Below are 27,631 nucleotides of genomic sequence, written 5' to 3' on the forward strand. Positions count from 1 at the left end.
GGCCCTTTTCCAAAATAGCGGCTCTCATCAGTAAAATATAGGAATTCTGTTTCTGTTTCTGTTCAGTGTTATCAAATGTTGAATAAATCCTTTGCTCTACAGTGTTGGGCTTCTATCCTTTAAGTTGAATTATTTGCACTGTTATATCAGTTGTTTTCTTGTTTCCTTCATACTGTAAATTAGAAATAATATCTATCTATCTATCTATCTATCTATCTATCTATCTATCTATCTATCTATCTATCTATATATATATATATATCTATATATGTATATATATATGTATATCTATCTATCTATCTATAGATGTATATATATATGTATATATATATATGTATGTATATATATATATATATATATATATATATATATATATATATATATATATATATATATATATATATATATATATATATATATATATATATATATATATATATATATATAAATAAATATATAGATAGATATAGATATAGATATAGATATATATAGATATACTTATTTTTTATCAGCATTGTGTGTCCTTGTAAAATAAAACTTCAAAAACATTTTTTATTTCATTTCTAAATCACTTTAAATTGCCTTGCTGCCCAAATATGCTGTATAAACAAACTTGCCTCTTGACAACCCTGACATTGTGCTTTTCAGTCACTGGGTTTTCAACAAAAACAGTGTACTTCTCAATCAGCCAAAGTATCACTGCAATAAACAAAGTAAACACTAGCCTGTACATGTATACAGGCTCTGACTTTGTGTTACCATCTCCAAAAAGCCTCTGACCCAGCCATCACCTATTTTTAGCCCCACAACCTCCTTATTTAGTTCCTGTGTAAGGTCTTACACCACACAAAGTGTTTCCTGGTTCAGTGGCATCCTGTCTTAGAGGAAGTCACTGGATGCCAAAAAGCAAGTCTATCAATAAATCAGGCTAGCTGCTGGGCCCGTTTCCTCTTTCACAGTCCCCGCTCTTCTTTTAGTGTGGTCTAACAGCACACTTCTCTCACGAGACCCTACTGAGATGGCTCTGACTTTAAAAGTCTCCCTAACTTTAGGTTTTAGCTCTCAGTCTGCAGCAATAAAGTCACACAGACGGATGTTTCCCAGCCCACTGCTGCTCATCTCTGAGCTTCTGTTGTGGCTCTTTTTCATCTCCCTGATAAAAGCCTGCATCACAGAGACAGAAGTGATCTGTCTTCCCTCCTCAGGCTGTGGGCCGGGCCAACAGAGGCCAGACTCAGCCCTGCTGTCCTTCTCATTAACCACGGGGTACTCAGGCAGGAAGCTGCGGCTTTGACAGGCCCCCAAAAAGTGATTTATTATACTGGTTTTGTTTCTATTAGTTAAAGAGAGACTGGGTCACAGTATGTGTGTGAATATATTTATGGAAGCTGGATACTGTCTGATTACCTTTGGTGAACTGATTGTATTTTTTTGTCACAAGACACACACACACACAAAAGAAAGAGAAAAATTCTGCTGAATGAGCAAACATTAACTTCCTCATTTAAAATTTTGCCAATAATATTTCTGTTTTTTAGCTGCCAAAGCAATTTTCACCATGTTGAAAGTCCAAATCTAACAACTGCACATAGAATGTTGCTTAGCTTTCAAACACGTTTTTTTTTTTTCATTATCATTAGATTACTTTTAATATTTCTACACTTGAGAAGAGGTCAGTTGCCCTGTAGCTCTGTAAACCTCTCCAGACACTTAGAGCTCTGCAAGTTCAAGGAAGTAAAATTTGGTAGAAAGAGGGTAAAGGGTATTCTGTCCCTGAGATAAGCTTCAAGAAGGACTTTAAACCAATTCAAAGAAACCAGAGGTTCTTTAAAACAACTTCCCAAACCTATGAAACTTTTCTCTGACTTACAGCCTCTGGTGAGTCAGGAGTAAAAAACGTTTATTGACGTGTTTAAAACCAGTTACTCATTAGCCTGAAGAAGGAGCCCCTTGAAGGGTAGATATACTTCATCTTAAAAGTAAAGCTACGGTGTATTATCAGTTTTTCTACAATGCTGATTAGCAATCCTAAAATACAAAACCATTATCATTTTTCTTCTTTCTTTCCCCTATTTCTTTCTATATTACCCAATTTAAGTGCTTCATTCCCTTCTTCAATCTCTTTACCCCTCCACATTTTCTTTCAGTAAAAGAAAAAATGTCCTTAAAAAAGCTAAAAAACAAACAAACAAAGCAATAAACAACTAGAATTACCTTGGAATTCATTTTCATGAACAATTTTAGGGATAAAAAAAATAAGATATTCTTGCAGATCTAATTGCACAAAATCCTAAAGTCTGCTACCAGGATTTTAACTGAACACAAAGTTTGATTTAGCCTACCTGCTTACTGTTTAATTAAGTTACTTTAAAGTTCATTTTTGTTTGAAAACCTCTTAAAAGTATGGGACTGGCCTTCACTGATACATGTATAGTATCTTTTGAGGCCTCTTAGATCCTCTTCATACTTTTTTTAACTATCAGAGCTATGATCCAAATTCAGAAAACCACAGCTCAAACCACAAGTGAAACCAAGTCGTGTCGCACATCCTCTGTCACTTCACTTCACTCTTTCTTCTCATTTATTTATTTATTTATTTATTTTAATGCAGTTATATATTTTTTGTGGTAACATCTTTTAGATATTTGTTTTCAATTATTTGAATTAAACTCTTCATGCTCTTATTTGCCTGGTCTGTTTATTATGTTTGACTGAATAACGTCATTCGTAGCCTGTATGATTTATTCTACTCTAATAATGTTGTGTTTCACAGAATAATGAGCTACGGAGCTTTATTAAGTCCCTTTCTTCAAATGTTTCGTTACCATTAATACATGTAAGAGAGACGGTAAGGACTAGGGGAAGTTGTCAGAGTCATTTCAGGATGTGGTGGATCTTTTGGTTGCTCTAAATACAAAGTGGTTTTGAAACAAAATGAAACAACTTGTTGAGAAAGAATTCGATCTGCAGCAGCTTCAACCCATTCAAAACTTGAAACATCAGAGGGGGCAGAGACCCAGCTCAGAAGATAACATTTTTTTCAGTCAAGTTTCATCAGCTCAATATTTTTTTTTGTTAGTGTGTTATTTTATGAGGCATGACAGCACATAAGAAAACCAGACAAAAGAAGAAGCGAGGTAGAAGAGAGGAAAAGGAGAGTCAGCAGATTAGATTATGTCTCCATGATTGTGCCTCGGCCAATGGTGCGAGTTGGGAGCTTTGCCAGGAATTTTTCCAGGCCACCCAGCATAGCGTGTCCTCGTTTGGAGGAAATTGGTTCCTACTGAATGGACACACAATCACACACAATCACATAAAAAGGGTGTCTTCCCTGCCAGTGCCAGAAGTGATCATGTTAAACTCCAAAGCTGCAGAGTGACAGTGAAGCTAGGGCTCAGTAGCACGCAGCAGAAGCAGGAGAGCCTGTTGTGCAACTGATCGTGTCTGTGTCTCTTCTAAAAGTGTTTCCACATTTATCTCATTGGGACCAGATTATCGAGTCATTGGGTGTGCACCTGCTCACGAGTGTAGCACCTGATGACTCTGTTGGAAATGCAATATATGCCGACTCTCAGCCTCATATGGCCTGTCAAAGTCTTCTTACAGGACTAAGTGTGTGTACCTGCTTGGAGGAGATGAGCAGGTGCCTGATTAGAGCTAATCTCCAGCCGGCCAGATAATATTAGCACAGCACCACAATGGAGCGACTGAGGAGTTTAGCTGCAGCTGCATTAGCTCCTGTTGAGAGGGATAATAAAGCCTGCATGTACTCAAACAGAACATGCTGTGCACCTCACCAATGTGCTGCTAAATTACTGGATTACTGCTGTGAACTGCAGAGGACCTCACTGACAGGGACAGAGTGGTGGGTTCATCACTGATGATAGTGATAGAGGACATGTCATTGTGACATTTCTAATGGTTGTTCTTTGTTTTATCCATTTTTAATGACACTTACATCTAAGATAACATAAAACTGTCTGAAACTACTTCAACAGCTTGGACAGGAAAATAGGTTCTGAAGCAACTTTCGGTAAGCTTTAACAGAGATGCTATTTTCAAGTATTGAGATTTATAAATGATTAATGGGTACAAAAACATTTTGGATTTTCCCCAGTAGATCATGTCAGTCTGCAGCTGGATGTTTTTCAGAAGAATCAAAACCTTTGAGAGGAATGATCAAACACTTTCTCTGTACACCTATGATCAGGCACACATACCTGAAACAATAACAAGCCATCAGGGATGATAGATCAATATTAGTTCACTTTCTGTTGTAGAGGCAGAACATTTAATAATTAAAGAATTAGATAACATGTTTTAGCAAAATCTAAACTCATAGTTTTTGTTTTATTTGCGCTCATGTGCAATAGTTTATTTATTGGTTTAAATATGTGCAATAGTTTCACTCGCGCAAAAATTTAATGTAATAATTTAAATTGTTCTTGTGTAACTTAATCATTCGGCTTTTCCACTTATCTGTTCACTCTCACTTATTTATCTTGGTATCTCAGACACTATTTTTTTTTGCATCTCACCCCAACACACTCTAACTCCCACACTTGTATTTTTATTAGTTATTTATAGGGATGTGTGATATATCAGTAACAGCCGATGTGTAAAAGTGTGTCGATATTTACTGATTAGCTGCTGGCCATTTTTAGAGCTACTTGAATGATCTTACAAGACCCAAGTAATATTGTTTCTATGACTATGTAAACACAAAAAATACCTAAGAAGAGTGGACGTTCATCTTTTATGTCTCTCTTCCTGTTTTTGATCCAAAAACGGACAAAACATACTTTTTTGATCTTGTTCATCTTGGGGGCGCTTCACCCTTTTGATCCTCTCCATGGTCATCTTTTCTCAAGATCTTGCTACTCTTTCTGTCTCAACTACCTCGACATAAAATCTCAGATTGTTTTTGTATTTTTCTTTTACCACTATATTAATAAAACAACAACAATATTAATATCAGATATCTGTATCAGCCAAAATTTTCAAATTGGTGCGTCCCTATTTGGTTGTCATTTTCCAATTAACAGTTGGTATTCTCTGTTTTGTTTCTTACAGTCACACACTTTGCACTTTTTATTGTGTGCTACGGCAACACAATTTCCTTCGCGAGTAATAAACTGAGTCTTATCTTATCTGAAAAAAATGATTACAAGCAGAAATACAGAAACCAAGTGCTCCACCTGTGGTCCTGTGCCCTGAGCTCTTTCACAGTGTTAAATCAAACCGTAGGTTTTGTGACTTCATCCGATCATGAGAATTTTGCATTTTGATGTTACTGTCATTTTTTTAACACCCTTTCAATGTGTACCATGGGAAGAGAAAGCCTAGATAAGAAAATGATGAACCATCTGTAGTGCTGTTAACTTCAAGAAGACAAAAAGAAATCACTAAATGTGTCACTATAAAATGTGCATTTTTATTATTCCTGATAACTTTTCTTTCTTGCACATTTGCACAATTATTCACACCTTGAACATACTTAGCAACAAATAACTCTCCCTTCCAGTTAAAGAAAAGAAAGTTCAGATTTTCAACGATTCAGCCCTGATGAAAGCTAAAAACCATTAGCTACTGTTGCTGCATAACAAACATTCCTGTTAGCACATTCACAGTCATTATGAGTAATCTACGGAGTGCCAACAGCACCAAGCTGCCAAGGAGACACACACACCTTGGCAGCAAATTTCTTTCAGTGAGCTTACAAGTAAATAACTTGTTGGTTGCAGGGATTCCAGCTCAAACATAAATATCACAGCTTTAGGCTACCAGCGACCCAGAATCTAAAGGTCAGTGCAGAGTGGGAGGTACAGTCATAGTTACACCTACTGAAAACTCCTCTAGCTGAAATCCACGCAGTAGAATCAGGTCAAAAATATACATTTTCTTGTGTAGGTGTTATAGAAATGCTCACAACCTATGATTACTTCTCTGGTGTACTGACATCTCTGGAGAAAAGGACCAAAAATTGACACCTGTTTCTGTTTCTTTTTGTCTATTTATGATTTCACTAACAGCTTTGCTGCATTAGGAAATGATATCTACATCTCCAGACTGCTTTCTATGAGTGTGTGCGTGTATATAAGACCTAATTTACATTATCGTTTCTACACAGCTGTCATACATTGATGCACTGAGTTAAGAAGCCTCAAATTAGACGCAGACTGCAACAAAAGGGACACTCAGAAGGAAAAGGAGTCTAGTGGTTACAGAGCACTGCAGCATTATTATCTGTTAAATGACTTTTCAACCATCCTTTTAATTAAGTTTTAAAAGATATCTACTGGTATGTGAGCTAAAATCAGACTTCACATCTAAATGTTGTCTCAACATCCATGAATATTCAAGTATCTCAACAATAATACAGCTGTTGATGTTCACACAAGTAGAAGGTTGTGGAAAACAGTGCCAAACATGAAAATCTGTGTTTATACTGACGTCTCCAGAGTGTGTGAGTCACAGCTATAAAAGTTCGCCCTTTGCAGCTCTGTGTGAGTGACTGTATTTGTTTAAGTCTCCCTGTGCTATCAGGTTGGGTTATTGGACAGATAAGGAATAGATGGTGGAGAGACACATTTCCACAAGCTGTGAAACAGACCTTCATCAGACCAGCTGAGCTGTTTTTAAATATAATCTGTCTCGTCCGGCCTGATGGGAAAGAGCTGTCTCAAATGGATATCAGTGTAGTGCACACACTGCAGACTTTGTATATGACAGGTGATACCAGCAGGGTGGAGATCGAAACCTATCAGCAATCCACACACTGTCATTGTTGGAGCTTTTAGGGCATCCAAGGGTAGACGATGGGGTGTGTCACAATCAGGACAAAAGAATGCACTTAACCTGAAAGGAATAAAGAGAATCCAATGGGGACAAATGCTTTTGGACATAAACTATTTGTGAGTTTAGCATTTTTCAAGGGCTTTAATGCTTCTCACTGTCACTTTAAGAGTCACACAGGACGCCTCTTAGATTCAGGAAACATAGGATTCTTCATTGTACTCATGATGGATCAGCAAGGGCAGATTGTGCAGTTTTTAAGAGCCAAAGGGTACAACATAGAGTGATCCTTTCTTTAACTGGCAGTGAAATGCTAAAGAGTCAGAAGCACATTTGATAGGCTATTGTTTCAATGAACTCTGAGACACATTTTCAAGGCAGCTTAGGAAAAATATATCCCATATTAAGTAACTATCATCCAAAAAGAAAGCAGGATGAAGGCTGATGAGCTTTGAAAGTGCCTGCATAATAAAGTGAGCACACCATTTCTCTTTTAGAATAATGTCACATAAACTGTCAGCACAGCGTGGACCCGTGGATTTGACGTGCATCACAATATTATAAGTGTATTATCAACCCTTGATACTGATAACAGTATAAATACTGTTTTCAGTAGGGAAGGGTACCTTTCACATATGAAACAATACGGTACCGATGCCCGGTACCTGGCAATCTGTACTGGTACTCAACTGTACCAAGTTTCAGTACTTTTTGTGTTTCTGTGGTAAAAAATATCAATTTGTTTAATAATGAAATATAAAAAAAAATCAATTTAACAAATTTATTCTTCAGTATATAACCTTGCAATGCTGTGTTCATGTCCAGCATGGAAAATCACCTACTCTTCCACTTCCTCACAGTCACAAGGATGCATTTAACATGGTACCTTTTGGTTTTACATGAATCGATACTCTGTACTTTTGACAGACTTCAGTCGGTACCTATAAAAGTACCTAATTCGGTACCCATCCCTAGTTTCCAGTACCATCCATCCATCTATTTTTTAACTGTACAGCTCAACCTAGTTGTGATCAGGAGGTGGCTGGCAGCTATCCCAGCTGTCTTTGGGTGGCGCCTGATATACACTGGATACGTCTGCAGTGCGACTCCGTTGCGCTGTCTTGACTGTGTTTGTCAACTTACTGGCTTCACGTTCAATCCAACAAGCAGCATGACTGACAGAAAGCTGGAGTCACGAGACCGAGGAGTTCCCGCGCTTCCCACTCCATTGATAAATCTCTCTTCATTCATGTTGGGCTGTAAAACCTTAAACCTGTAGACTCCTGTTTTGTCTCCACTCGTTATGTTTGTTAATCATCGTAGTCGCGCCAAATACAAACTGGTTTTGACAAGTTTTGTTTTATTTTGAAAGTCACTGGGTGTTCTTAGGTAGTTTCAGGTCATGACTCCCTGTCACACTTGATCTTCCCTACGCTGAATTTATGCATCACAGCTCCGCATCGGTCAAAAATAGGGTGGCAGTGCACTACCTGCAACACGACTGAGCGGCCATGCAGACGTACTGCAACAGAACGGATCCTGTGTAAGCTGACACAATAATTTGAATGAAACCTATTTGCTTGATTTGCTGTAACGGAACGGGGACGCACTGCAGACACATCAGGTGTATTTTACCCACATGAGGCAAGATTAAGCCTAATCAATCAATTTACCGAACGATAAATAAAAATGTCCTCGGTAAGTTTGCCAGCCTTGATAAACTGACACGTGCATGCATGTTTGTTTTCCTCCTCTCTTTCGACCAAAGAGGCTGAATGAGAAGATGGCTCACTACGTCTATCTTTCCTAACATCGGGGTGCATAGGTCCTATAGGGGATTTAGCAGATTTATAGCGGAGTGAGCATCTGTCAAAAATGCGATCTTTGGGGTGAAGACTGGGCTACTCGCACGTACATACGGAGAGAGCTGAAGCGAGCGTCCTGAGGGGTAAGGAGGAAACAGACGCTAATATGAGTGATGGCACGAAAGATACGGTTCTTAAGCCGCCTGCCACAGTCCCAGTGTGGGAATATTTTTTTTTTTTTTTATCAGAATGAACAAAGTGTGAGCCCATGAACACCGACAAGCTGATATGTCGCATTTGTTTGAAAATAGTGGCGACGAAGAAGAAGAAGGGGAGGTGCAGCGGAGCCTTGTTCTTTGACAATTCGCTCTTATTGAGGCTTTTGGTCTCCAAAGTAAATAGAAATAAAAGTGCTAAATGGTGGGCGCTCAAAGACAGCTACATTGCCAAAGAAATGCAGCCCTTCAATATAGTTGAAAGCCAGAAATGTTAAAAATGTTTGACAGACAGTACGGATTGACTGGGAAAAAGTACATGTTACAAACAATTCAGGAACTGTATAAACTCCCTTTTATTTAGGCTATAGTTTCTATTTTTTTTTTTTTTGTTTTTTTTTCGGAGTTTCGTTTTTTCTTTAGAGACAGGGTCTATGTTTTATTGTTTTTGATTAGTATTAATTATTTTCATTGACATGTATTTTTTTCTAAAAGAGAGTCCATTTCATTTTCATTGTATTTTTTTTTTCTTGTTTGTTAAATTTATTATATTTTTTGTTTAATTTATTTATTAAAAAGATCCTGATCCTTTTAATTACAGTTAAATACTCTTAAGAAATTAAAGTTTCGTGCTTTTGATATGGTGTACTCACTTTATTATCCCATTTATCATAATTACATCAATGAAAAAATGGAAAAAAAAATCAAAATAATATTGACAATAATATCGTTTATCAGCAATAATATTTTGGAAAATATAGTCTCGCAAAATTTGTAATCTTGACAGGCCTAGGCAAGATTAACTCTAGACAGATCAGCACAGGGCTAACATGAGAAGAAAAATAACAATTCACTCAATATGTGAAATTTAGAGTCACCAATCAACATGAATGGCATGTTTGAGATTTGACATAAAAGCTGGAGCACCTGGTGAGAAATCACACATGGAAGAAGTAAAAACTCCACACAAAAAACACCAGCAGGGGATTCCAACCTGGACCGCTTTTCTTGGAACTGAGCTTATTTTTCATTACTTCACTTTGAAAACTGTTAACCCAAAGCATCACGAGGAGAACATTAACAGTATACATTATGGAGGAATAACTGACCCAAGTTTGCACCGTGCCTCATGAAAACATACCAGTCCTCCCTTCAACATCAGAGCACTGTGCTGTGTGGGTCTCCACCCACAGGAACACTGATTTAGCCGAGCTGATTACAGATCGGCTCGTATGGGTACCCATTCAAAGAGCTTTATTAGACAGGGTTTGTGATTTATGTGGTTCAAAGTGCTTCCCATCACAACTACGCGCACCAATTACAAAATCTGTAACAGCCAACACTGATATAACAATGTGTGTGAGACAGAGAGACAGCGTGCGTCCTTATCCTGGAATCCTAATGACAGGATAGAATGGCCGTGGCTTGTGTTGCCTTAGCGACAGGCGCCATGGATATGTGACAGAGGGAAACGGGAGAGTGGAGAGTGGAGGTGGAGACGGGGAGTCAGAGACAGACAAACATAGCAGTAAAGATAGACAGCTTCTGATCATGCCAGCAGGAAGACAAATGACGCTGACTGTGAATGATTCAGACAAACAGGAGGGGGCCTTCAGGTGTACGCTGACTCCAAACAGAGGATTTGAATGAAATTTACATTGTGCACAACAAGCATCTTATACAGCACCTGAGTTGTCACTTTGTTTTGCATTTTAGGACAGAAGAAACTCAGCCAAAGGTGGTATTTTGTTTCATTACAACAGATTTTAAATGTAAATTCGGTGGCACTAACAAGATCCTGGAAAGATGACAGTGGTGGAAAAACATTGCACTACTGAAACAGAGGCCTCTAACTGCTTTCTGCACTCGCCCACTCTGTTTCTTTTTATAAACTTTCAAAAAACCCGTCTGCTAACGTCCTCTGCTTTTAGTCCCTTCATCTCCTTACTCACTCACACATACACACACGCACGTTCACACACACTAGCGCTGAATTAAACATGACGATGATAGTGGGGCTTTGCTGGCTGAATTCTAATTACACTGACTTTGCAGGGTTGCACACGAGCCTGAGGGCTGCCTGTGTGGGAAACGTTTGACCGTGTGTTTTATGTTGGTGTTGATTTAGAAATAAAACGTGTGTGTGTGTGTGTGTGTGTGTGTGTGTGTGTACGTGAGGGAGTGCATGTTTCTTCACATCCTGCAGCCGCTGCAGGGCCCTCAAAGGAGTGACAAGCTTGTTTAGAGGAAACCGTATTGGCACCTAAAGTGATATCGATAATAAAAGTAAAACTAGCACCTTAGTGATTCTTAGGTGACAACTGCCAGAGAAAAAGTTTTTGATGGTTCTGAAGTGTCAAGGTGGATTTCAACTCAAGGACACCTTCATCTTCTATCTTTCAGAGTTTCTTTTCAGAACTTCACAGGACAAAGCAAGACAACAAAGTTTTGACACCATGATAAGACATTTCAGCAGCAGGAAGAGAGCATTGAATTATTCAGAAAATCCTCACAGGACAAGAGAAAGATGTTCAGAAAGTTGGGTTCAGACAGGGATGCTCAACAACAAAGATACAACTCGGTATGCATGCAACCACCTGTATTAAAAAAAGATGTCAATGCCTCAGTGCAAAAGCTGCAGTTCCTTGAGTGTCCACTTGTGGCTGGTCCAAAAAGCAATAGAAACCTAATGTAGCCTATATAAAAATGCCTTTTTTTTTTTTTTACAGCAGAAATAAACACGATTACAGCCTGGTAAAAAATACAGCTTTTGTTTGTAACCTCCAATATTGATTTTGATACAATCTGACTCAATCTTTAGAGCATTTAGAAAAAGAACAAATAATGAAAATTAAAACCATATTTTAAAAGGACTGTCATATAAATGAAATAAAATGTAATCACATGTATATCTTATCAGCTTATGATAAAGATTATTAGGATATAAAATATAAGGACAAGAATTTAATATCATGGAGATTAAAATAACCTGCTGGCTACTGATTAGATGACAGGTTTTGTAAAGAGCATACCTTTGTGTTTGTTTTCTGTTCATTATTTTCAAACATTACGCTCTTTAACACCTCATTTCCTGACTGCTTAATGGTTAGTTAATGCTTCTGCTGCAATGATAAGCATTATCTACAATTCATTATCACAACTCTGCCTCTGTTATTTGATAACTTGACCCACTTCTGAGCCACTTTGTTCTGTGTACTATCACCGTGTCTCTCCATCTTTCATCCCTTGTAGTTGTTACTGTGAGTGAGATTAAGGCTGTTGTTCTCCACAGAAAGCAGAGCTTTATACTGTTAATAGAAATAACTAATATTTTAGTGCTACACCCTGATTAAAAGAAGATAACACTGCTGATTTAACGAGGGAATAAACACACTCTACATAAGTGGGTCAATACAGTAATTTCCATTTGGGGGAATTTCCTTTTAATCTTGATTGTCTGAATACTGAAAGTAAAACATAATGTGGCAGATTGAACTGACAGGTAGATAGACTTTGATCTCTACTCCACCTCTTTGCCAATTTCTGTATCAGTCAGAAGTTTGTTGGTGTCAGCGTTTGTAATATGGAGATGGCCATCATCAGGACTCATAGTGTGGGAATTTAGAAAACGGCCTCTTCACTGATGGAACAATGATTCCAAACCCAGAATCATAAAGACTGTCTTTAACTCCAAACTTCCCACATCTTCTCATGTTTTGTGTTCTTATGTTGATGGATGTTTTTATCTGAGAGTAAGTCCTGGATCAAGCCAACACTACAGATTGTCAACTGGATTCTCATGCAAGGTTGTATCATTTCATTTTTTCTTCCAAAAGATAACAATTTTGCAACAAGTTTATAGTTAAAAATACACTGCAGCCAGTCAACACTCAACTTAAACAGTCTTTTCTGAAACATTTGTCCAAAACAGAAGAAAAGCACTCAGAGTAGCTGGCTCCTGACTGTTATCTCAAAAGAAATAACTTAAAAAAAAGAAAAAAAGTCAGGGGGAGGGGTGCTGGGTGTTCAGGAAGTGTAAGGGAGGAGAGATGGGGAATGTCTGCTGGGTGGTAAATAATTAAACACAATGGACTTTCACACCTGTAGCCCAGGCTCACAATGTAAATGTAGGAGTGTGCCCTTTCAGTGGCCTTCCTGAGTTTCAGAAGGCTTTTCACCGTTTAGGTTTGACTATTTTTAACCTGCTCTGTGTTGTATGCATAACATTTGACCACAAGGTGAAAATACATAGATGTGGATGATCTCACAAATTACAGTGCACAAAGGGTATTGCAGGAAAAATGGATATGGAGGAGTCCATTGTCCAAAATTATGTAAAATACCAGTAAACCCTTCTCACCACTGACTTTTATTGTTCTAAAATACAAGTGTTAAAAATGGTGAAACAGTGATCTGTTAACGGCTGCAAGAACCACATAAATCTACAGTACACATGACAGACCACTCATTTTAGTATCCCTCTCACGGGTTGCTTGTGTTTTTATCTTCTCTGGTATCAGACAGAGCTCTGAAACTAATGAGCCTTTATGCACATTATCAGTCCAGACTGAAACTAGACTCTGTCTCATTTAGCTGGGAAAGTGTCAACAGTCTGATGCAAATGCAGACACTGTTTCCAGGATTGCAAAATGATCTTGCAACAATGCTTCAAATGACTATTCCAGACAGTGGTGCAGAACTGTTTCTGGTGTGACTTTGTCCCACAGCCCTTTGAGCTTGTTTCATATCATTGATGGCATGGATTTCATGAAAGTATTTGACCCACTGGATTTTGCATGACCAACTTTGTTTTAGCTATCCTGGTCCAAATTAGAGGTGTCCCATATCCGATATTGATATCTGATATCGGTCTGATATCAGCAAAAAAACAAGTATCGGTATCGTATCAGAACGCATCTAAAATCTCCGATATAAGCAGTTTCTGTTATCCATTGGTTAATAATAAATGGGTCAGTTTTTCCTCATACCTAATGTGGCTGACTACTGTTCTTTGTTTGAATAATATCATTTAATCAAGCCTTTTCTAACATGACAGACATACTACAAAATAAGTAATAAAAGTATGCATGTTTAATGCTGATATCGTGTCGGATTAATATCGGTGTCAGCCAATACTCAATGCTGCAGTATCGGTATCATATCCGAAGTGAAAATGTAATATCGGGACATCCCTAGTCCAAATACAGTTCTAGGCCATATAAAGTTCAATACCTTATCTGTTTTTTTAAGTGGTGCTGCATTATGGGCAGAAGAAACAAGCATCCTCCCAATCCTAAACATATGAACCATACAAGATTAAAACCATCACAATAGGACTATTATTTAGATAATATTGACAAACTAAGATGAAAACACATGGGAAAACATGATTGACCCCACACTTCAGGTTAAATTGATATTCTAATTATGAATTAATAGCTGGCAAATACGGTGTGCTAGCTAATTTGAGCTCTGAGGATTAGAGATAGATGGATAATCGGCCAGGCTGGTTATCTGCACTGATATCCGGCATTTTAAGGCATACTAGCATCACCCTTTTTTTGTAATTCAAAGACCGATAAAATTTCAATTTAAAACTGGGTTATTTTGGCTCTGATGCAGCAGCGCCTTTCTGTCTACTCTGTCTCCAGTTCATTTCGGTCCATCTGATTTGTTACACGCAGAAGAACCACGGCTCAGGTAACAGCTGTGAAAAAATCTTCTCCAACTGCATGGAGATCTTACATCACACAAAACTGGCAGCATCTACTTAGAAGACACATGTCAATGGTAAAACATCAAATCTTCAAAACACTGCTTCTGATCAAAATTTCTCCTTTGAATTTTAGGAAAATAAAAGCTCAAACATGGCGTTGTCAAAGCTCTGCTCAATGCTTCTGTGTCAAAGCTTTTTGTAGAGACAAATCAATGAGCTCAAACATGCTTCATCTAGCTTAATATAAATACAATAGATTGATAGAATACTGGCTCCAAAATCAGTATGTCCACTCAATATCGTCAGCTTTATATAGAATTCAGCTGAAAGCTTTAAAAAGTTAATTAACAGTGCTGGTAGATATGTGAGCTTCTGCAGAAAATGTAACACAAGAATAATGTGAGTGTAATTAAAGCTTAAGAATGCTAATAAAAAAGCTTTAATAATTCTGAAGTATTCCATATGTTGTAAACAGACAACAAAAGAGCTATGCTACGAGCTTGTAGTGCATTGGTGATGGGAAGAGGAGCAAAACAACACCACTAACCCTACCAGGGGTGGTGGAAGACAAAATCTGATGTGATAAAATTAATTCTGGTAAAAGTATAATCATATTGGCATCAAAACAAATGTTAAAATATATCTGATAATAGCAAGAATCTACCATGGTGCATCCCTAAATTTCAGCTCGACAGAACGGTGGAGTAACCATCCTGTTGAGGCTTTGGTTTAAAGAATTCACATTTGAGTGACTCCTCAGTGTGACCACATAGAAGTTAAAGTAGTAAATGCACAGAAAATAGCGCAGAAAATCTCCACCTCCGTCCCTCTTTGAAATTTTTGCTGACAAACACACAGATCTGTTTCCCGTTCCCAGTAATAACTGGTCACAGAGAGCAGAGACCTCAAAAACAAACCACTCCGCCTCCTCTCCTCCCTGTCAGGCTGCCAGCTGTGGCTCTCCTCCACAAAGAGTGGTGTTGTCCACGAGGAAACGAGTACGTCCATCACTTCTGCCTGGGTTAAGTTAAGACAGCCCTGTCCAATCAAACTGCAAGTGAAAACTGTGTCAATCCTGGCCTGTGTGTTTCACTAGGAAGCCCAAGTCGATTTTATGCAAATGAAAGAGTGATGCGGTACAAGAAGCTGCACTTGACCTACATAGCTCTTCCACAATTCCTTCCCCAATAGAGAGGAGGAGATCACAAGAAGGAGGAAGCAAGGGGACAGGCCTTATTAACTATCACCGCACAAGAATAAAGCAGTGCAGTGTGGGTAGAGGAGGAAAAACACAAAGCAGAGTGGTGCTTGTGGAGCGATAAGGGTACAGGAGATCGTGCTGGATGTGATCCAACTCGCAGCTCTCAGGAGCATTTAAAACCACAACATGCAGCAAGAAAGTGTAGAAAGAGCGACTTGGTTGTTCAAAATCTAAAGTGAGAAGCGATGATCTGTTTCCGTCAAGTTCTCGAGTCCTGACGTACATATGGAACATTCTTTCCCAGCCAACTTCCTCATAAAAAAGGTTTGGGTTTGTTGGAAAAAGGGCTCCTAAAAACCGGATTCCAGACCAGAATGCTGGGTCGAGGCCATTCTGAGAGGCTGCTCTCTCACAGAAGCGGCACTGAACAAAAAATTCCACACAAATTACACAGGCCAGGCCAAGCCTCGATGCTTTTGTAATTGCCTACACAGCCCTGCCCAGAAAATAAAAGAGGAAAAAAAATCTAGGCCTTGACTATGACCAAGAAGAGCAGATGAACAACAAAAGGAGAAAGTGTCTGGTCCACGAGGACAAAAGGCAGGATGTGTTCATGTCTCATGGCCACAGTCACTGGCAGTCTACATGCACATGTGCACACAATAAGAGGGTTTCCACCACAACAGGCTTTCATTGCTCTGGCCTACTCTAAAAAGCCAGCAGTCTAAATATCAGGCATTATGTCATGTACAGCAGCCGAGCATCACACTAACCTGCTGAACTTGGTTTTAAATTCTAGTAAATTTCCTAGAGTCTCTCCAAAAAACAAAAATATGTCAGTGAAGAACAAGAAAATGTGGAGAAACAGAAGCAGAGTATAACACTGTCTTTCTGGGTACTGTTGCAACGCTGCATACATGTTTTAGTAACACCACAGACATTTCTTGTAGATTTATATTACTAATGGAAAACCAGAAACTGATCACTTTAAAGACACTGGTCGAGGTTGATGTCTTTCTAACATGACTGAAATGAAAATGAAACAATTTGATACAAAACCAAAGATAATTCAAATCCATGACACAGACTGGAAAAGGAGAGCTAACAACACACACAGCATGTTTATCCCATCTTGTCGGTACTGAAATACTAGTTTCAGTGACGCTCTTATCAAATCCCCTAAAAACATGCTGACCTCTTAGAAACTAGTTACCTTTGATCAGTGTACATGATGAATGGCAGGGGCAAGACACTCATTGATAGAAGATAAATTCAAATTGCATCAAAAAAGACTTACCACGTTTTAAACCAGTCTACACAAAACAAAACTAGAATTAGTCTGTTCTGTAATTGCTTACAAAACATTGACAAGAATGGCTCCTGCCTACCTGGGGTCCCTAACCCAGGTCTACACCCCTTCTTGCCCACTACGCTCTGCTTGTGAAAGACGCCTGGTGCTCCGAGTCCAGTGCGGCTCTGAATCACTAGCCAGACTCTTTTCCTCTGATGTACCCAAATGGTGGAATGAATTACCAAACCTCAGAGTTCCTTTCTACTTTTAAGAGATGTCTGAAGACTTATCTCTTCAGGGAACACTAAAGCACTTAAGCTGACCCTTCTCCTCTTTGTCCTCAGGAGTAGAATGAGTCAGAAGATCTAAGAACCAGCTCTTATTGATTTTTCAGCACTAATTACTGAATGCTGTTGAAGGCTGAAGTATATTGTTGCAGCAATTAATTCTAATTTGTCGGCTAGATTATTCTGTATTATTAAAAAAAAAAAATCCTGCACTTAATGGCAGCACCTGCAGCCAATTAACTTATTAACTAATTGTAGCTGTCCTGAAAAAATTACTGCTCACCCATTACCAAGTAGTTGTTTCTGGATGTAATTTATGCCTGAATGTATTTTACTTTATTTTTCATTTTTTATTGTTATCTGGCGTGTGCTGCTGACCTCTTGGCCAGGTTGCCCTTGTAAATGAGATCCTGATCTCAATGGGATTCATCTGGTTAAATAAAAAAAAATTAAAATAAAAACTGTAGAACTGTAGTCTTGAGGTATTAGCCCTGTTACAAAGTCTTAATCATTAATTTTTCAATGTATACAATTTTGGTTCCCTTATTGAGCCATATCAAACCAAGACTCGGGATGGGCATGGGTAACCAGTTCCTGTCAAGAAACAATAAGAAATAGTTTCATCCATTGACATCTATAGCCCTTATGCTTAATGATTCCCCTGTTGATTCTTTACATCAATGATTGTCAAAGTGGGGTCCTAGGACCTCCAGGAGTCCACAAACCAAAGCTTGGGGGGTCGGTGGAACACCCAAGAGCCAACATTTTCTCAAAGTTTACAAAATGATTTACTTGAAAAGTATAAATGCGGCCTTATTTTTTAATAAATAGTACATTATTATACAGTATTATTATGTTGGTTTCGCCGGAGTGGCTGGACCTTCCGTCCACATGTCGTGACATGCCACATGTTTAAACGCACTCATCAGTCAAAAGCAGAATTTCCAAGACAATGGTGAAAGAGACTGAAGCCTTCAAAAGCTTGGCCTCATTTTACCAAAATGCAACAAAGTGCAATTTGTGCAATGCTGTAATATCATGCAAACGGGTAACGTCACTAGAGCTGAAATGATTCCTCGAATGATTCAAGGTACTCGATTACAAAAAATACTCGAGTAATTTTCTCCGCCTCGAGGAATCGTTCAATTTTAAAAAACCACTCAAAGAGTGGTATTTCAAATAGAGCTGAGACCATATTAAGAGAGTTTTCAGACCCCTCAAGCTACATCTTATACAAAATAGCAACTAGCAACAAATTTAGCTTCTTTTCTGGAGTTTGGAGACTAATGGGTCATTCTACGAAACGGGTGCCATTTGAGTCCGCAACATTTGATGAGATGTACAAGGCACGAAAAATGTGTCAAAGTGTGTTTACAAATTTTGGAGCCACCAAAGCAAGTGCTCTTATTGACATGCTGTATCAGAAAATCCTATTTCTTAAAGAGAAAAACTTTCATTTGAAAAATAACTGCTCTTTAACTAAACAAAAATGTATTTTATCCAATTACTCGATTAATCGATGGGATTTTCAATAGAATACTCGAATACTAAAATATTCCATAGCTGCAGCCCTTAACGTCACCAACGTGTTTTGTCTATGGACAGAAGAGCAAGAGAGTCAGGTCTTATCGTCTGAAATTGTCTCAAACAGGGAATAAAAGACAAACCTCTCAAGAAGAACTGAAGTTTAATACCCAGCCCTGCAAAAAGCAATTTGTCTTCTTGCAATTCCTTGACTGCAGTCTCGAGATCACTAGGTCACCGTTTCTACTTGACAAATTTAGAACTTGCTCGAATTTCTTGGCCTGATTGCAAAAAGGCTAGTGGATTTATTTGGAGAGCAGAAGATTACAGCAGACCAGGTCGAGGAAGAGGGGATTGCATGCCAAAGTCTGAGAGACTGAGCAACAGCCTACATTGAAGAGCTGCCAAAACACTCATCATTAGGGATGATGTGATGTTTTGTAGATCATGGAGGGAAGTGTGAATTAATTTAATGCAACCTAACAAAATGAAGAGTGTGGTAAGAGCTAAGACCAGAGGTTACACGCTCTGCTGGTGGGTTGCATGTCAAGTACACTGAGCAGCTGCAGCAACAGATGTAGTCTTCTACTTAAAGCTCCAGTGCAGGATTGTTCATTTTGTGTGGATCTTGACCACCTCTGAGGAAAAAGCAATAAATCCTGTCTTTTCGCTGATTTAGTGCTGCTCATGTATAAGTAACACTCTGTACAAAGAAATCCTCCAGCTGTCATTTTGCCACAACCACAGTGAATCTCTTCTGTCTCAAGAAGTTACTGTGCTTTGCCAGATACTGAAAAAGTGGCAGAGGCATTAAAACTACCTTGTAGAAATATTTAGAAGGCCTGCTTGATTGTGGTTTGCTTTTGTAGGTCACATAGAGGCATCATCATTAATTAAAGTCTGTTTCCTAACCAGCTAAAAACTCTATTAGGAGCTTTAAAGCAAGAATCCAAGCCACAGGCAATCCTCTGCTGTCAGGAGAAACGTAAACACCACCACGCTGAAAATAGTGTGTGACACTGTGGAGCAGAATCTGAAAGCAGCCTGCAGCTAGTAGCAAATTAATTAGAAACATTTTTGATATTAAATTAATCCCCTGTGCCGATCAAACAGAAACACTTTGCAGCAAGACCTCGGCCAATAAGCAAGAGATAGCAGATTATTAAAGTAAGATTACTATGATGCCCTGGAAACAATTTTTTCTATCATTTACTCATGATGCAGGAACTGGTGTAAGAAGGGATAGATGTGGAGGAATGTTCCTGAGAGTACAGAACGGGTCAGAGCTGGCCCTGAATCCTCCAGCCAAATCCTGAGTACTGAATACAGCCTTGATGAGATTGTTCAGTCAATAGGCTTGAAGGGCCACCTAACCCAGTAATGCGCTCTGCGACAAATAACATGCTTTTGTGCGACAGCAATACACAGGCAAACGCCCCACATGTTGGTCCAAGTGGCTGAGTAAACACATGCTTTTAATCCATCCTTCGGGTCTGAGAGGGGGGTCAAGTGATGGGATGTTTAGAGCAGCAGACACATTCGCTCACAACACAGATCAGGAAAATAACTGTGGGGATTAGCTGCCAGTGGAAATGCTAGCCTGAATACCTGAAAAGCTCAGGTGACTGGAGTGCACCGGTTTGGATAAAGAACAAGAAAAAGAGAATGCACAGAGGTAAAACAGAAAACAGAAACAGAGCCTTTCCTGTGTGACGCCTGATTACTAAATTTAGATCAGAGGAAACTTTAATGATCCCCTTGGGAAGATTTGGCACATGTTGTGCATAAGATATTAAGAGCAAAATAATTTCCATACCTAGTGCGTTCTCCCGAGTCGACATGATTATTACCATTCAGGGCCACAAAACTGGCACATGGGATTATTATTATTATGCATGTGATCCCAGTTTGGTCTTCAAATTATCAACTAAATTTAAAAGGTTCTATCTAGAAATCCCAGAAATTATGTTTAATCCCTAAATCTCTTTAAAATAGTAGAAAAACTCAGTCGAAGACTCATGAAAGTTACACATTTGATGATCCACAACCAGCTGTCAGGCATTTTTCTTGATTAATCATCTAAATCACAGGTGTCAAACTCGTGCCATGGAGGGCCAAGAGGCTGCAGGTTTTCTATCCAACCAAGAACTTCACCAGCTGGTTTCACTGATTAGTCCCTGCTCTCTGCTTGAAGGTGAGGTAATCAGTGGAATCAGCTGGTGTAGTGTTTGGTTGGAAGGAAAACCTGTAGCCTCTTGGCCCTCCATGGCACGAGTTTGACATCCCTGATCTAAATTATTGGATTAAAATTAACGTTTTTCTTCTACTCATCCTGGTTTCTTTCTGTCAGCAGATTCATGTAACCTGTCAACAAAACATGCAGGTTAGTTGTCCTCACCTTTTTGCCAGTAGAGCCCGTCTTCACAAGGCAAGACTTCTCCAGGGACAGGTACCCACCGATCACCTCGATCTCCTCCACAGCAGGGTAGCGTTTCTTCAGCAAAGTGCCCAGTTGAGAGTAAGGGGCCTGTGGGGGTGTAGACCCTGGTGCACCCTCACTTGAGGCCTCCTGTTGAGGCTCAGGTGAGCTAGGCTGAGCCTCTGACTCTGGCCTGCGTTTTGGTATCACAGTGAAAGTGTTGCCCTTTTTCCTGTGCACCATGGGGCTGGGGACCGGGATTCGCTGTGGGAGCTCCACCTCAATATCATCTATGTTTGTTACTGGAAGCTGATCTATGGTAGGCTGCTCTGGAGCTAGAAGAGAGGGGGAAGAAGGAACAGGAGATGGGGCAGGAGAGTCACAGGGAACAGGAGAGAAGGCAGGTGAAGATGGAGGGGATGATGGGGCAGGTGGAGAGGAGGGAACTGAGGTAAGAGCAGGAGGTGGTGACAAAGGTTCTGAAACAGGTGGAGGCACAGGGCTTGTGGCAACAGAAGGAGAAGATTCTGCCTTAGATGGCCTCCCTGGCCTCTCCACATCCTTCTCCTCCTTCACTTTCTCCTCATTCCTCTTTGAGGGCATCGAACTGGGCGTGGGTGTGTGTGGGGAGTTTGGCACTCCTGGTGAGGTCACCCCTGCCGCTCTGTGGGAGGGGGAAGACCTGATGGGACTTAAAGGTGTTGGGCTGGGACGTCGCTTAGGGATCACTTGGAAGGAGTTTTTGGATTGCAGGCGCAGGTTTGCAAGAGCCCGTGCCTGCACATCACCATCAGGAATCCTGGAAAGATCTGGTTTTGGGGAGGGACGGATCTCATAGTCAGTTGAAGAGTGCGACACCTTTGAGATGGGGCTTGAGGGGGACACGGCACGGGCAAGAAGGGTCTCCGGAGAGCATGGCACCTTAGGTTTGGGTGGCACCTCAGCGCCCTCCCAGTCCCTCTCTCTGGTGGGCTTTGTTTGCCCCCTGTCTGGTTCATCTCTTGAGGGCACAGCTGTTCCACGGCCTCCACTCTCCTCAAACCGCTGTCTGAATGAAGACACAAACTGAGGCTGTGCAGCAGAGCGCTTAGGGCTGCTCGGGTCAGATGTGGATGACTTCGGTTTGGAAGACCAGAAACCCTGGAAGACAGGTGATGACGGTTGGCTGCTGCCTGGGCTGCTGACCGATGGGCCCTGCCTGGGCTTTGGCACCAGATCTGGCTGTTGCTTAGACCAGAGTCTTGGCCTGCTGGCACTGCAATCCAGGTCCAGCAGGTTCTCTGTGCTGTGGGATTTCTTCTGCAGCTTCCCGTAGTTGCTGTCAAACTTCTGCAGCATCCTGCTAACCCTGCCTTGGCCCTGACCTGTCTCATATGATGAGACCTCATGATCAGGGCGGCCCAGGGTGCTCAAGTTCTCCTCACTCTTGCTTAACGTGGTGTCATAAATGACTACTTCCTTGGCTCTTATCTCTGTGACAGCACTCCCTCTCCGGTCCAGGAGATCGTTCAACGAGCTGTAACCACTGACACCGTTTTGCTGCCATTGAGACCCGCTTTTTAACCCTCCAGCTTCCGGGAAATAGTCCGGGTCTGATTCAATAATGATAATGTTCTCTGCGCGGATAGTCCGTATGCCGGGTACGCTGCCGTACAGCTCCAGGATGTGTTGCACCGGACGAGCGGCGTTTTCTCGGTCCTGACGCCTCCTCCGCTCCTTTTCAAGCTTGATGAATGGATTCTCCTCCAGCGGGCCCAAGCTTTCTTGTAGCACAAGACTCTCTTGTCCCTCATCCTCCCTCGAAAACGACCTCTCCGGGGCCGCCGGACGAGGCTCTTTGTTGTTGGAGAAATGTTGGTTGGCTGTGGTGATGGTGTAGTTCCGCCCGGACCCGCCGCTCTGCCCGCTGTCATTCTTGTGAACGCCGCTGCTGCTGCTCCCGTTCACATTTCCCGTTACCTCGCCATTAACCCGCTGCGGGCCCGAACCACCGGGGCTTGCCTCAAAGGAACCGGCTCCACCTGACCCCCCGCCCTTCGCTTTCCTCCTCTCCAGAATCTCTCGCTTCCAGGCCGGCATCCTCGGGCTCTCTTGCCCGGAATCTTGGCGAAGGACGCGAACATCTCCTCCGCCAGACATTGCAGAGGGTAGTTCAGAAAGGAAGAAGAGAGGTGAGGCAGGCCCTTGGGCGGTGTTGCCGGGGACTGGTGCGGCTATAAAACCTGTATCCGGATCTGACTACCTGCAGCAACGGTTACCGCACGCTTACAACATCCCCTCAGCCTCTTTTTTCTCTCCTCTCTCTCTGCTGTCTCACTGTCTGGCTCTTTCTCCCAACACAGACAGACCCTGAACGCGGCCCCGCCCTCCGCAGCGGCACGAGCCCGTTTGGGAGTGTATGCCTCTACCTGATTGGTCGTTATCGCTTATAAACACGCCCCATTTTTCTCTGTAGACCCCGCTCGCTGAAGCAAGCCACTCCCACTTCTATTGTTGACTCGGTAAGGAAGACCTGTCAGTCAAAAGTGTTGCGTTCAGGCTCATATCGCGTCGTTCGCTGTCAAAACCCTGTCCGGCTTTAAAAACCTTTGCGACTTTTAATTGTATACTCACAAGCACTGTTGGATAAAAATATGTAAGAATAGAAACAATTTTAACAATCTTGAACACATTTCAGCTTTTTTAAAGAATAAACTTGCTTTTGAATTAATTTTGTAAAAAATGTCAGCATGACTATTATGATATTAGTCAAATCCATAATTGTTTCCAAACTTTTTGTGATAGCTTTCCTTTAAATTATCACTGAATCTCTGCTGTGCAGCAGTCCTATAGCCCTGTGCCTTTTGTTTTTATGTCAGGTGTGATAAATAGCTCAGTACAAGAGGAGGGCTGACGGCTGTTTATTCAGCATTTGGCGATGATGCCACCTGTCGATAATCCGGCTGCGGTAAACACATGAGCTGAGAAGTACCCTGCTGCACATGAATCAGCACTAAGAGGGCTATTCTTTAGTACTACAACAGATTACCATACCTCATCAAATATTTATAATCAACCCGTCAATAAGAACAATAATGTGGAAGGGCACTTATAATGAGAAATAATACAAGCATCGTTGAAGTTGAGCCAGACTTTTCCTGCTCATCAAGTTTGTCTTTGATACAAAGGAGCTCGATCGGTGTAACACCATCGGACTGTGTCATTGTTCAAAAGGTGAAAACTGTTCATGTGAGTACTACCTAAAAAGAGGATTCCTTTCCACGCCAAAAATAATTTCAAAGGATTTAGACAAGACTATCGTTTTTATTCTGTTGTTTAGAATTGTTCAGTAGTGATGGAGAGAATGTTGAATCCTTCTGATTCGAGGATATGACTGACTATCTCAGTCCAATAACATATTAGTCTAACCAAATAAGCTGAATGCATTTCACTGAAGTCTGTGGCCTGAAATGTACCACTTTATCAACATATTGTGACATTTAAGCAGGGTTTATTGTTGGGGATTTTACACTTATTAGACATTTAGATCAGTAAATGAAATAGAGGCCTGAACATAAGGTCCTTTGCTTTTGTATGCCACGCCCATACATAAGGGCAATACCGCCTCCCTGTGGCTAAAGAAGTCAGAACCCTAGACACATACTTCACACACAATACTAATAAAATGATGATGGTTTATTTACACATCTGAATGCAATTGACTTGGAAATAACGAAATCAAAAAAATGCACATAAATAAGATTTGATAACCTTACAAAATAATAATTATACATATACATATTACACATGTAGAATTATCTTACAGTGAGGCCTTAAACACATGCAACACATTTACATGGTGGTACTGAACACAGGCCAGATACATTACATATGTTACATATAAACAGCAATGTTGAATGAGTACATGTGCACAAAACTGACTGCTTGTTTACATCACATTCGGTCTCTCAACACTGGGATGAGACTTAAAACTGACAGTAAGGTTCAGAAGTAGTTATTGTTTAGGTGGTTTTCACTGGTAAAATTGACAGACCTGGCAACAGAGAGGAAAAACTACATGAGCAACACTTCCAGAACCAGGCAACAAGTAGTGTCTTGCTCTATGAACAATGCAGAAACTTCATTAGCTCTCCTAACAATGACAGATCCCAAAAAGGTGCACCATGCAGTTCAGCCTTTAAGTTTTCCTTGCTTTTTTTACTTTAACTTTCCATTGGTTTTTATGAACATTTGCATTGAACCATGGCAAACTTTTTTTCTTACAGCTCAATGGCTTTTATAGATTGCACCATTCAGAGATTTCAGCATCCTTTTCCACATTCCTTTCTTTCATTTCTAAAAGCATCAAAAAATGTAAAGCCATAACCCATTCTGATGAAAGTGAAACATTGGAACAAATGTGAAGTTATTAAGGTCAATGTATGGTTATAAATCGTGTCTTCAGGATCAGCTAAAGGTGCACTGTAGCAGTAGGTGCAAGCAGTACATTTACACTGTGGTCAATGCACGTCTCTTTTTGAACAACAGTCACAGACTTAATACTAGAAAAGCTTCTGCTTTTCTAGTATTAAAATTGGAAATTGCTCCTATTTCTGTTTTAAGAGATGTAACACTGACGTTGGGTCAAGTTACCTAAGTTCCCCTCCAAGAAGGAAATTATCCTAACTGCTGCAATAGTGCTGGAAGCATACATGGTTCAAAATTCTACCTGTGTGGTCAAATCTATTGAAGAAAACTCTACTTCTCTTGAAACTGGGTATTTAAGAATTTAGCAACACATAAAGGGGATTGTCTGCTGCTTTTGGATATACTGCATCATAACTGTGAGCAGTGAAGATTCTCTACACACTAAAACCCCTTGAAATAGAAACAAAAACCTGTAATCTAGTAATACATCAAACAGTGGTTAAATAATTTCAAGTTCTCAAAAGTTTTTTATTTTCTGAAAAAGTTAGCAATGAGCTGAAAGAAAAAAATATGGTTTTATGTTTCAAATCTCTAATGGCTGATGAAGCTCTCTTCTCCTGTGTTGAAAGTGAAGTGAAGGTACAACTAGTAACTGCTTCTCCTCAGTTGACACGGCATGCTCTTATCATCAGCAACTGCAGCAGGATGAATAGCGGGGAAACGATGAGGCCAAACCACAGGTCTCTGGCTTGCTCCTGCTCAGCTAGTTTCTGGCACAGCAGAACCTCACACACCAGCTTTAAGCTGAGCACTGTCAGCACCCAGAGGAGCCGCAGCACAGCAAGACGCTTCTCGTTCTCCTGGTAAAGTCGAATAGACACAATGGCTGTGAAGTAGGTGCTGAGGCCATCGGCAGCAAACAGTGGGACGAACACCAGCCACCAGCTCAGTGAAGGGGTTAACATGTCAGCTCTAAGAGCAACCAGCATACTGAAAACTAGCAAAGCTAACAGGTGCAAGAAGAGTTCAAAGGTGGCAAAGCCAAGCCACTGGACCAGTTCCCTCAGAGAGAACAGCATGGCTGAGTAGGACAGTCGTCAACCAAGGATGGACCCACTGAAGACAGACTCCAGAGACAGGATAAGCGTGAAGATTCTCCAGTTATGTCCAGATGAAAATGTTGAGGTACAGCAGATATGATGTACTTCACTCTTTGCTACATTTTCAAATCCAACAAGATAGATAATTTGAAGAATCAATTAAGTCCATCCAGTCCCAGTTTCTCTGGAAATCCTCTTCGTATGAAACACCCTGTAGGATGCAGAAAAACACATTACGTCAAAGAAAAGTGTTAACAGTAATCTACACGTCAAAGCAAACGTAGAAACGGCTAGAAATTTACCCTCATACTACCTGTAACTGGAAGTAGACTGGGCCCAGATGTTACATATACATTTTTTAACAAGAAGTCATTGAATGCAGTGATCCAAACGACCTCTTTCTAAAGGTTATATCAACTGATAGTTCAAAATCTACCCCGATATGCTGTCGTAAAATATGAAATGATATAGGAGGAAATCAGACAAGTGTAATACTGGTGTTTTGAGCAAGCCGAACAAATACAACAACCTAGCTGTGCCCTGGGCTAGCATTGTGAGCTAACAACAGACAGCAAGAGATGATGGAACAAGTCTTTTAACAAACTTTAGTGCGAGCTTAATTGAATAAAACTGAATTTTAGAATCATCACACATTACTGTACCTTATCGATTCCCTGGCATTTCACCGTCAATGTATATATCAGAGAAACTGGAAAGGCGTTAGCGTCCTAGCTTCGATTTTCATTTCGCTTTCTGGGAAATGTCGCGAGAATCTGTGATTGTACGGTGGCCGAAAAGTCCGTAGCTTCGTTAACTTGCAATTTAAGGTTATCAGCTTGTTTCTTTCTTCCCCCCCCCCCCCCCCCCCCCC

The 27,631-nt window shown here is 40.4% G+C and overlaps 2 protein-coding genes across 2 annotated transcripts in view; both read right to left on the minus strand.

The window, feature by feature from the left end:
• The window catches only part of tprn (taperin), a 36,317-nt gene extending 12,720 nt beyond the window's left edge, over positions 1–23,597 (minus strand). Inside the window, exon 1 of the mRNA XM_074690073.1 lies at positions 21,233–23,597. Within this exon, the coding sequence (XP_074546174.1) occupies positions 21,233–23,392 (2,160 nt within the window). The 5' untranslated portion in view covers positions 23,393–23,597. The remainder of the gene's footprint in view (positions 1–21,232) is intronic.
• A 1,132-nt stretch (positions 23,598–24,729) lies between these two features.
• On the minus strand, positions 24,730–27,528 carry tmem203 (transmembrane protein 203). The gene is made up of 2 exons (XM_074689730.1): positions 27,423–27,528; positions 24,730–26,971 (listed from the first exon to the last, which is right to left on the minus strand). Exon 2 carries the CDS (start codon positions 26,737–26,739, stop codon positions 26,323–26,325), a length of 417 nt encoding a protein of 138 aa, XP_074545831.1. The 5' UTR covers positions 26,740–26,971; positions 27,423–27,528; the 3' UTR covers positions 24,730–26,322.
• Between the last annotated feature and the right edge of the window lie 103 nt (positions 27,529–27,631).

This window comes from Halichoeres trimaculatus, unplaced genomic scaffold (assembly GCF_033239565.1).
Source record: "Halichoeres trimaculatus isolate MK-OKI-2021-1 unplaced genomic scaffold, fHalTri1.1 fHalTri1_scaffold_16, whole genome shotgun sequence".
Classification (NCBI taxonomy): domain Eukaryota; kingdom Metazoa; phylum Chordata; class Actinopteri; order Labriformes; family Labridae; genus Halichoeres; species Halichoeres trimaculatus.